At 45.3% G+C, this 11,126-nt stretch overlaps 1 protein-coding gene across 4 annotated transcripts; it reads right to left on the bottom strand.

Moving 5' to 3' along the window:
* Positions 1-1,416: 1,416 nt before the first annotated feature.
* Positions 1,417-10,982, bottom strand: LOC106805321 (CCR4-NOT transcription complex subunit 3-like). Of its 4 annotated transcripts, none has more exons than XM_014806867.1 (17): positions 10,777-10,982; positions 10,018-10,085; positions 9,355-9,519; positions 9,021-9,149; positions 8,656-8,751; positions 8,337-8,450; positions 7,912-8,017; positions 7,273-7,400; positions 6,664-6,717; positions 6,123-6,250; positions 5,625-5,785; positions 5,031-5,269; positions 4,479-4,731; positions 3,896-4,160; positions 3,492-3,624; positions 3,042-3,167; positions 1,417-2,872 (listed from the first exon to the last, which is right to left on the bottom strand). In XM_014806867.1, exons 1-17 carry the CDS (start codon positions 10,799-10,801, stop codon positions 2,774-2,776), a joined length of 2,289 nt encoding a protein of 762 aa, XP_014662353.1. In that variant the 5' UTR covers positions 10,802-10,982; the 3' UTR covers positions 1,417-2,773. The 4 variants fall into 4 exon arrangements, with proteins under 4 accessions (XP_014662353.1, XP_014662356.1, XP_014662354.1 ...); XM_014806870.1 differs by having other exon boundaries at positions 4,503-4,731; XM_014806868.1 differs by having other exon boundaries at positions 5,625-5,782.
* Positions 10,983-11,126: the final 144 nt, after the last annotated feature.

Below are 11,126 nucleotides of genomic sequence, written 5' to 3'. Positions count from 1 at the left end.
GTGGACGCATTTAGTTTATATAAAATTCTTCGCATGAGAGTTGTTACAGGAATGTCGTTTATTTTCACGCGGATACACAAAAACGGAACACACGCAAACGCCGACGTTTTGTACATAAATGTGGAAATTTAAGTTTTAATTTATCCTAGAAGGCAACAATATATTTTGTACAGCGATGGATAAAATAACGTATCCAACATGTAATATATTAACGTCACACTAGACAGTTACACAAATAATTTCTCATATACAATGCAACATGATTCAATAGTGTTCCCATCACAGGCAGTCAGCGTTGCCTCTACGCAGGCAGTAATATAAAACCATTTGACACTGATGGTAAACCGTAATGCGCCCAGATAGCTGCTAGAGGTGCCATCGCCATACGAACTGCTCTTCTCAAGACACTACCGGTGCCGTTTAGCGCAGGAATGCCACAATCTGCACGGTGGATTATTTACAACTACACGTACGACCGTGAGAACAGGAATGGTGGCAATCACACAAGAAGTTGTGAGTGCAAGTTTTAGGATGGGTACTACTGATGAGGTCAGTGAATATTATTAGGTCAGTGACCGATTTGATGTTCCGTGCAAAATGGATGCAGTGTAATTGCTGGGAACTACAGGGAAATCGTTTAGCGGTAGGTAGTCTACATTCTGACCGAAAGCTTTAACATTTAAAGGCTCACAATGCGCATCCAAACGCTAATTTCTCCAGTACTAGACTAGCAAATACTTCGTGTCATGCATAATCACACTACCTTATGACAAAATAAACTAGTTCCTCCCATTTCACTGCGCGTTGTCTTATAAAAGGTATTTTGAAAATACCTCCAATGTTGTTGAAATTCTCCGATGTTGTTGACAGTTTCCCCAATCCCCAAGCAACCGTGCAGCGGTGCTGCGGTACAGCGGTGCTGCGGTACAGCGGTACGGGCGCAGCAAAGATAAAAACATGCGACGTCACGTCACCACTTCGAGGCTATTTTGTTTGGCAAACAGTCGGCGTTTGCGCCAGAATGCCAGTTTTCTCACCTCTTGTGGGTTTTAAGCAAACGCGCAGTGAAATGGGAGCAACTAGAGTTTATTTTGTCATAAGGTAGTGTGATTATGCATGACACGAAGTATTTGCTAGTCTAGTACTGGAGAAATTAGCGTTTGGATGCGCATTGTGAGCCTTTAATTTCCCGTTCGTCATCCACACGAGATCACTGTCAAGCATCGGGAGTTTCCCACAATGGTAGCAACGTCTAAAGAGCGTGCATTCTGCGGCGTGATATTACTACACCGCTTTGTAAAGTGTAAGTACGTTCGGCCGTAATAATATAGACCTCGAGTGTAAAACGCGCAAAACGGCGCCCCCGACTCGTGACGGAAAAAAACCCACGACAGTAAAACCATCGGAACTCGCATGTTTCTATACACAGACAAAAAATCACTTTATTTTGCCATAATTTAGATCACTGCGCATGTGCAGTGCCCTCGGATATATTTACAAGTCGGGTCCTTGCACAGCGACGTCAATGTGACGTCTCACATTCCCCCTGACAGGAGGCGACACCTAGGCCAGTTCCGCTGTACAAAAATACCAATGGCTCACAGATATGGGTCCCCTTACTAAATGGATAAAGCAAGCATTTAACAAGTAGCTCTCCGCAACTCTGACAAAAAAAATCGGCAATAAAAGTGTATGATGATCTCACAACACTACTAAAGATGCCTCGAGGAAGGGAAGGAGGGAAGGAGGGACGGAGGCGGGGGCACCTTCTCCCGCCGCGCGACTTCTCTTCCGCGGGGCTTGAAAATGAAGCCGGCGCTCATTTTGGAAGCAAATTACATTGCTGCATACGTGCGTGTAACTGAAGAAGGGCTAGCTCTACGACGACCATCCTACCCTTCTGGTCGTGGGTGGTGCGAGGCGAGACGTGTGTGCAGGGCGAGTAGCGCGACCGACCGGCAAACGAACGGGACGGGAAGAAGCGGCACGCGCGCGAGCAGTACGAGATTCGAGAGTGGTGCCGCGACGAGAGAAATCTAGACGGGCGCGAGCAAGGCGCGGAACGACGGGCCGACCGTCGCCACAACTTTTAAAAAAGATCCGATAAACGTCGGCCGTATAAGAGTGCGTACCCAGCAAGTCGCGTCGTCGTCCGTCCGGTACGTCCACGATGCCTCTGAAACGCCCCCCCCCCCGCTCCCTCCCACCAAAAATGCTGCCTGCTGACGCAAATGTAAGAATTAGAGAAACGTCTGCCTCTTTCCAATAGTTTCTAATAGTCCGTACTACGGCGGGTAAATCTCGTACGTGGGTTTCGGACGAGTTCGAGTTCAAGAGAGGATGCCGGTTTTAATGGTTTGGGGGTGGCTAAAAATGCTTGTAAGACAGACCGTTTTCGCACGCACACACAATGATAACGAAAGTGTAAAGCCTGTGCCTGGTGCACGACGTACGTACGACTAAAAGTGGATGCGAGCCACCGTAAATTCACCAATGTTAGCTTCGACGGTCGCGAGCAAATAGCAGACCGCCCAACAGCAGCGCTCGAAAAAAAGGTGTCGGGTCCTGGGCGTGAACTCCGATTAGCGACTATTGACAGTATGACGATAACTCTAGCACTTAGGACTGTATTTCTCACGAAGCGACCACGATGTTCCACGTTTGTTGAGGCAGCGGCAGAATTCGTCGTTCGCGCGCGCGTGCAACGTCCGCCGCAGCCCTGGCAGTCGGCAGCTCTCGTACGACTGTACACATTGTCAAAAATCCCTCACGTCTAGTTCAAATCTCGATCTTCCAGATATCGATATTCAAACGTGAATCCGTCTTTCTTGCGTTGGCCCCACTTTTCATAGTCGAAATAAATGTATGTGCCCTAAAAAGCAATTATCAGTACATTAGCGCATGTCTGCTATTAACCCATGGATCCTTACTTCACGCGAGAAACAAGAACCAAAAATACATAAAGGAGTCAAGGAGTCGGGAAGTCAATTGAAGGGAATAACACCTAGCCTGTAGTGTGACATGCAACAATGTAAACACACCTGTTCGTATTCGTCCGTAATAGTTTTTGGTTCTTCATGACGTTGGAACCACATCATGTACTTGGTGTGGAACCTCCACGACTGCTTCTTCAATACCTTTGCTGCCAAATATTGAGCCTTTGTGCCCTAAAACAAATGAACACACTTCAGTTAATTTTTTATCCAGGCACATTAACACATTCGACATCGACTTTGAGCCACGAATTAAATCGACTGTCACCATCAGCAAAACGAATGAAAGAGCACCGCATAGCTTAGCTTGGCTTTTCATCTCATGCAGAAGAAGTGGTGGGCTACCACCACAAAGAAATTCCACATCATTAAGCTTAATCTAAAAGGTTCACCAAAATCCATCGCATACGACAGAAGCGCCACGAATCTAGCGTCGCAGTCGTTGTACTTTGCGCAGCTATGCCAAGCGAGACACTCCACCAGGCGTTTAGCATTCACCTCAAGATAGTAGAAGATGAAGAAGAGCGTCTCCGTTGACAGTCGTTGGAAGTAGTCGACAGCGTCCAGGACGTGCGGAGGCAGCTGTGGGTACCACGCGGGAGTCGGGCAGGGCGTCCGTGGGAGGTAATGCCTGCAAACGTGCACACCACAATCTCAACACGGATACGCAGAAGGGCTCCTACTGAAGATATACGCACTCGCGCGCGCGCGGGTAGCATGACGCCCGGCGAAATTCGCGAGTTGGACGAAATTCTTCCGCTACGAACGACGACGAAACAAAACATCCACGCGAGCAAAGTTCCAAAACGCGCGTGAGAAAAAAACTCGAGAACGCCGGACAAACCACAGCACCGGCAGGGAGGACGGATCCACCGTGGCGGTGGCAGCAGAGGCAGACGTACCGCAACCGCTCCGAGTCAGACGGATGCGGAAGATGGTGCATGGTGGACTCTAGCATCGCCAGCTGGTAGCCGTGCTCCTTGTTCAGCGGGACGGGACCCAGTGGCGCAACTCCTATCAACGGCGGAATATGTACAGTGGTGGTAGACGGCGGCTCGACTACGCTGGAGGGGTACGACTGCTGCTGCTGCTGCTGCTGCTGCTGCGTTGACAGGGTGGAGGCGAGCACTGACGTTGACACCGACGGTGTATTGCTATCGAACGGAGCTGAAAGAAAGATGATCACAAAGAATGTGTGATGCAAAAATCAAATCTCATGTAAGTTCAATATTTGACGCGATAATACACCACAGACCAGATAGATTACCTCTATTATTAATATTATTAATATTATTATTATGATCAGTACTATCACTAATATTATACAGCATTGGAAAGATAGAGACTAGAATCCAAGTTATCACATTATAACCACTGAAGCAAGACCATCTACTAAGAGCTGAACACCGTTAATCGTTAGCGAAGCGACCAATAATAATAATAATAACGAATAAAAACGTAAGGGTTAAGCCAACCCACACCTACCTAGTGCGGCCAGAAGACGCTTACCTCGCGTCTCCTCGCTTGTGCCCACTGCCTGCGACTGGTCTGACTGACTCGGCAGCCCTGAATTGTTGGTGAGCACTACCTGCTCGACCATAGACTTAAGAGATCCAATGCTCCTCGTGGTCGGCATCAACACCTGCTGCTGTTGCTGTTGTTGCTGCTGCTGTTGCTGTTGTTGTTGTTGTTGCTGCTGCTCGTTGCCATGCAACAAATATAGGCGACGTGGTTCTACCTGGAATTATCAAACGGGGAATGAGTGCCTAAGCGTGGACGTTGCAACCATGCATATCCAACTGTTATTTGACGAAATGAGAAATTCAGATCGCTATCCCCACGCACATCGCGCTCTCTCCACTCTCCCTTTCTCTCTCTCTCTCCATCTCTCCCCCATGCTCTCTCTCTCTCTCTCTTTATCACTCTTTCTCTTTTACTCTCTCTCTCCTCCTCTTCATTTTTCCCGTTTCTTATCCTCAGCGCATTCTGCATCCCTCCTCATCCTCTCCTGCATCCGCAGTCGTTGCCACCTTGTACCTTTTCTAAAGATGCTGGTCCGTTCATGATGACGTCGCTTTTATTTTGCAACGGCACTTCGCTCTGCCCCAAAGACGACGTAAGTAGTGTTGAGCTTGAGTTTGCACTGCTGGTGATAGAGGGCGCTGTTGTTGTCGAGTTACCCGAGGACTGCAGAAGGCTCACGGTCGTCGTCGTTACGGTCGCGCTGATGCTCGGCCCATTGTGGTCTAACGAATTCGCCAGCTTCGTTTCCGACCCTGCAAAAACGCAACGCAAGTGCCACGTGTCAGTTCGCAAACCTACGTTCTCATTCAAATCCTTAAACCATTCCATGCGGCGTAACCAGGTAGCTCTTGGTCAGGGAGAGCACTTTTGTGGCTGGCTCTCCCACTTTTTCCCCGTTTTTTTCATCTCGCGAAAATCGAAATTTCGCCGACCTGCATCTCCTGCGTGCAGCTCTGGGATCGGTTAACTCGAGCTCGGTTCATCTTTTACCACGACACCACTCTCCATTACATCTACACTTGTCGTAACACAAGTACATTTCACCCCTGCCTCCGTGGTAACCTGCTCTGCATGCCGCTGCGTTCGAGAGTTCGACGAGAGACGTACCGTGGCTGTCGGTCGACGTCTGCCGCTGCAGCCGCGGCAGGTTGGAGTTGGCTACAGATCTGCCGCCCTGCGTGCTATTGTGGTGCGCGCTCGCGGCTGCTGCGTACGGCTGGCCGGTTGGCGCCGGAGCCGCCACGTGGTTTAGCATAATACCCTGGCTACTGCAACAAGAAAAAAAGCGTAAGCCCAATGCGAGAGCAGCGCAGCCACACCCTCGACCGTACGATGACACCCTCCAGCAGTGCATCTATATATTACGTATATATATATATATATATACATTATAAGGAAACCAAAGCAATGCAGTTGCAGAGATCCTACTCTGCACTTATTGCCAGATGCATTCTTGATTTCCACGTGGAAAATGACGTGTAGCATTATTCCGGCTACCGAGACGGTAACGTGGCGCGAGCATTAACCGAGCACAGCTGCATTAACGGGCCGACGACGGCGAGCGAGGGTCTGGGTGGCGCTGGAAGCAAGGGGAGAGCACCGCACCTATTTGGCTTCGTAGGTGTCGTTGGTATATTCTTATTGTTGCTCGTCAACGCTGACGACGACGACGAGTTCGTCGAGCTAGAGTGAGGCGTCGGCCGGACGATGACGGGCTTGAACGACGGCGGCTGCTGCAAGAGAGAGGAGGATCACTTTTTTTGCCACATAACAAGGGCTTGCAGCCAGAGCAGAAGGGGCACCCGCGCACAGTCTACATCAGTACCAGCCTGTTACATTACATCGGTAAATAATCTCACATACAACTCGATCTTGTAATAGTTTATTGATGCCCACAAATGGGACGGAAAAGCAAGCTGGCAGGTACACATATACACCGTCGGCAGGCACACGTGAACCTCTCTTCCACAAGATAGCAAACGGAAACCCTACATATTCACATAGTGTAGAGCATTTTATTTGTTTTGCCACATACAGTGACGGGCACGAGCCAGATGATGGAACGTCTATGACTACACTGCCGTTATAACGTATTACTTTCTGCGAGCGGCAAGACGGAGAGGTGATAGCATTAGTCACGACTCACCTCACTCTCCGAAGACTTGTGTTTTCTCTTGTCGTCTTCTCGTTCATTCTTATCCTGAAAAAAACAACGAATGAATAACTCGGACGACACGTGATGTGGTTAACAGATGCAGAAAACTGACAAGACGGAGTGAGGTCGGAGTGAGGTAGCTGTCACTTATCTTGAAATGGTTTACGCGTTACCTATGGGTTTACTGAACTGCAGACTGACAGAGTGAGGTCAGAGTGAGGTCACTGCCACTTACCTTGGAACGAATTACGCGTTACCTATGGGTTTACTGAGCTGCAAACTGACGGAGTGAGGTCAGTGAGGTTACTGGCGCTTACCTTGGAATGCATTACATGTTACCTACGAGTCTATTGAACTGAACATTGATAGCAGACGAAGTGAGGTAGGAGTGAGGTTACTGGTGCTTACATTAGAACAGTTTACGTGTTAACTATGATTCATTGAACTGAACATTGACAGCCGATGGAGTGAGGTAGGAGTGAGGTTACTGATGCTTACATTGGAACGGTTTACGCGTTAACTATGATTCATCAACTATGATTTCATTGATTCTATTGACAGCCGACGGAGTGAGGTAGGAGTGAGGTCACCGATGCTTACCTTGGAATGGTTGACGAGTGCTGGACTGTCCGATGGTGAGCTGGATCGTGAGTTGGTCGACGTCGGCGTTCCGGACAACGTGCTCGTCACCGTGTCGTCCGCCGACAGCTCCGGCATCAAGCTCACCCCTGAAACGCGCCGCCACCGCCGCAGCAGCAGCGTGGTAATTACTCGCCGAACAGTGTGCTACACGCATCACGACGTTACGTCATCGTCGTACTTCTTCTCGTTCTTATTATGTTGATATTATGTGGTTACTCTCGTTATTAGTATGCGACACAGTGATAATACCAATAGTATAGATATCGCATTATATTAGTATATTATTCTTATTCTGTATTACTATATGGTTATATATATATATATATATATATATATATATATATATATATATATATAAGCTGTTAACTCAACTGCACATCTCTGTGAAGAACGATACGCATTAGGACTTTTGTGAATATGCTTGATAAGTAACAATTAAGCAAGTAAACAATGTCGATTAATCAACGCAAATATGTAAAATGTTGCCCAATTCTCCCCCCATCCTATTAATTGTGTCGAAAACTTGAGTCACCGATCTCTGATATAGACAAGGCCATACAGGTATAATAAAATAGCATAGTGCATAGCAACCCTTACTCATTTCTTCCAGATCCAAGTCGTCGTAAATAAACTCGTTCTCTTCAAAATCAGGATCCTGACATGATTCTATGTAGTACTGTATGTCGTCTTGAATTTTTCTCACCTAAGTACAATAAAGAGTGAGTCAGAAAAAGTGAGTCAGAACATAGGAGGGATTAAACCTATTATAATAGATAATCACTGGGCGCAACCTTCTAATAGGATCACTATAATTTCATTATGCACTAGGCCATTCACAATACAGTTAGATACTAGAACATTTCACTGTACACCTGTCTGAAATTTCTTTAAGTAAAAATACCAAACAATTCAGTGCCTAACGATATATTATTCATTATTATTATTATTACTATTATCATTATCATTATTGTTTTCATTATTATCAGGTAAAATGAGCTGTCGCTCGCTGCCGAGTTACTCACCTGATCTACACTGATCGAGTCATTATCGAGCATCCGAAGAATGGTTTCTAACTGCTGTATGTGAAACCGGTGCTTCTCCAGCAGCTGCCTCAGCTCCTCTCCGCGCTCCTGCTTCTGCACGACGACGCGTGCAAAATAGAACGGCAACGTGAAACAAGTGACAGCTCGGACACGAGCACCACGAGTCTCGCGCCGAGGACGGAAGAATGCACGAGCGACACAACTTTGTACGCCGTCGCACATGTTAGTATGAGTATTATATTTTTTATTGTTATTACTATTAGTAGTAGTAATATTTAATTTTTAAACAGAGACGTACATCTTTGTCTGCTTTCTTTTTCTTGCTCCCGATGGACAGTGCTTCCACTGTGCTCTCAAACTGGTCAATCTGAATGTTGAGTTCAGATATCGCGTTCTGAAACGAAACGCAGATTAAAAACGTATAGTGAGTATACCAACGTTTCACGCGACATCACACCGGTCACGATTCTACTCAGCGGCCGTTCTGCACCTATAGTCGACAATTAGGAGTTCTGTATACACCAAGGCAACCAGAGTAATTTCTTGAATTTTATGGTTCATTACAGATTACCTGTCTCGAGGTAACGTACTTCGTGGGGATAGGAAAAGGATTGCAAATCGACTTCCCACTACGACATTGCATGCTTTCGTTTGCATACATACGTTGACCCAGTTCGTGATCTCCTCCTTTTCTTTTGTTGCAGGATCCAACTTGTTGACTGCTCCAAGACCTTCTTTCGAATATGACTTCGTCTTGATCTCTCGTTCCACAACCTTAAATCGCTCCATTTGCTGTAAAATAGAATTTATAAACTGTTAACGTACGACTATGCCGGCGCGAACATTACATCAGGACCAATTACCTTGTAAAGCAAAAAGGATTGCGTGTGACCTAATAACAATTCTACTTTCACAATTTTGATGCCGGGTTTAACTTTAAGGCAAACAGCTCGCACAGTGCAAATCTTTCGTAGAATAATGTCGCACGTCTACTCACAGTTTCGATGAGTTTTCGTGCATCCGTGAGTATGCGTTTATCCTTGATGTCGTTCGATGCGCACCAGCTCTTGATTTGATCCCGCAGCCGCTGCAGCTTCTTGATTTCTTTCTTGAGATCAGCTTCATATTTCTCTTTCTGATTTGCATTCGTAGCACTATGGACCTGTGTATCAAGACATAGCGTAAAGCACAACAAGAGCATCGTAAGATGAGAGAGACTGCTGACTGTACACAGAGGAATGTGTTCGGCACTCTCTTTGAACAGCTGATAGGGAAAAAAACATGCCGATACTTTGGGAGTAGAACTTGGCTTCCTGTCACCGATACAAAAAATGAAAACATTTCTTCCATTACGAAAACAACGCGCAACAGTTTAAATACTTTAGCGGATAGTAACAGTTTATATATTTTGGGAACCAGCCGCTTACATCCCACTATTTACTAAAATGTACACAAATACTAAAATATACAATCCACACATGTACTCTTAATTTAAATTTTGGAGATCCTTTTAAACAGTACCACGTGCTTCTTTATGAATGTGGAACAACATTGGTGATTATATCTGGGCTTCCTTGATAATGTTTTGGCTTCATTATTTACTGCACATATAATTGTCAATGTGTTCTACAATTGCTAAACAACTATACATGTGCATTACCTTTTTCCAGATATCCTCAAACGTTTCTACTCCTTCTGCAACTTTCTTTAAGCACCTATCAATTTCACCTAAATTCAAAATAAAATTCCGTTGAAGATATAATATACAGACTTACAGTATAGAAATAGGCCCCTACTCTTTATAACTGGGATATACACAGTTGTTTTGATCCGCACCAACTTGCAAATGGTAGTAGTAGTACAACATAATCACAACACATATTTTTGTTGATCTTTGAAGAGGATAACACCTTCCGCAAATGTCATTAAATCTAATTGGCTCCAGGCACTTTTAAAACGGTTGAATACAGTTATTAAGTTAATGCGCACAGCAATAATAGGAGAATGGAAATCTTAGTGTACGTGTGTGAGTTAGGTTGTATACTGTTCATGTCTGTGGATATGGGTAATCTGGTTCGTATAACTGTAATGAGCCTAACTCAAATTTCGATTGTATAACCGATCATTTCTATACAGCTGATACTAGCACAGATCAGCTGATCATTCACTTCCCCGTAGTTCTTTACAACAAATTGATATTGAACACGATGAAACAGAGCAATACTGCGAAGACAATCAGCCTGTTTGATGTACTTTACGGTCTGCTAATAGCGTGGTGAAGTATTCGGTGCTCTTATTATTAACCAATGTTGTAAAAAAAACAGAAAAGGAAAGTTTTTGGTGCTTTCCACTCGCAAACGTTGGCATTTTTTGTGACACCTGCTGCTCAACAGAACTTAAATAGGGGGTAGCTTCTTACCTTGGAGCTTCCTCCTATCAGCCATCGCTATCTCAGGTTTAGGTTTAATATATTCACCATACTATGTACTTCCTCAAACGTTCCTAGACCAGCCACAAGCCAGGATATTTAAATGCGAATGTGTAACACAAAATCTTTGTTTGCTTCCAAAATGGCTACCTTCTTCATTCAACCGAACAACATCAAAATTGGAAAATATTGACACGAAAACTAGTTCCAAGCGATCAACCGAGAAATCCCATACTTTATTAAAATCAATTTATTTGATCAGAGACGAGGTATGAATCCATTTCATATTAGCATAAAAATGCTAATTTTACAAACCAACGATTATATTACATCGCTTTGTG

This window comes from Priapulus caudatus, unplaced genomic scaffold (genome assembly GCF_000485595.1).
Source record: "Priapulus caudatus unplaced genomic scaffold, Priapulus_caudatus-5.0.1 Scaffold109, whole genome shotgun sequence".
Classification (NCBI taxonomy): domain Eukaryota; kingdom Metazoa; phylum Priapulida; class Priapulimorpha; order Priapulimorphida; family Priapulidae; genus Priapulus; species Priapulus caudatus.
The sequence above is the reverse complement of the archived record's forward strand: the minus strand, read 5'-3'. Positions and strand labels throughout refer to the sequence as shown.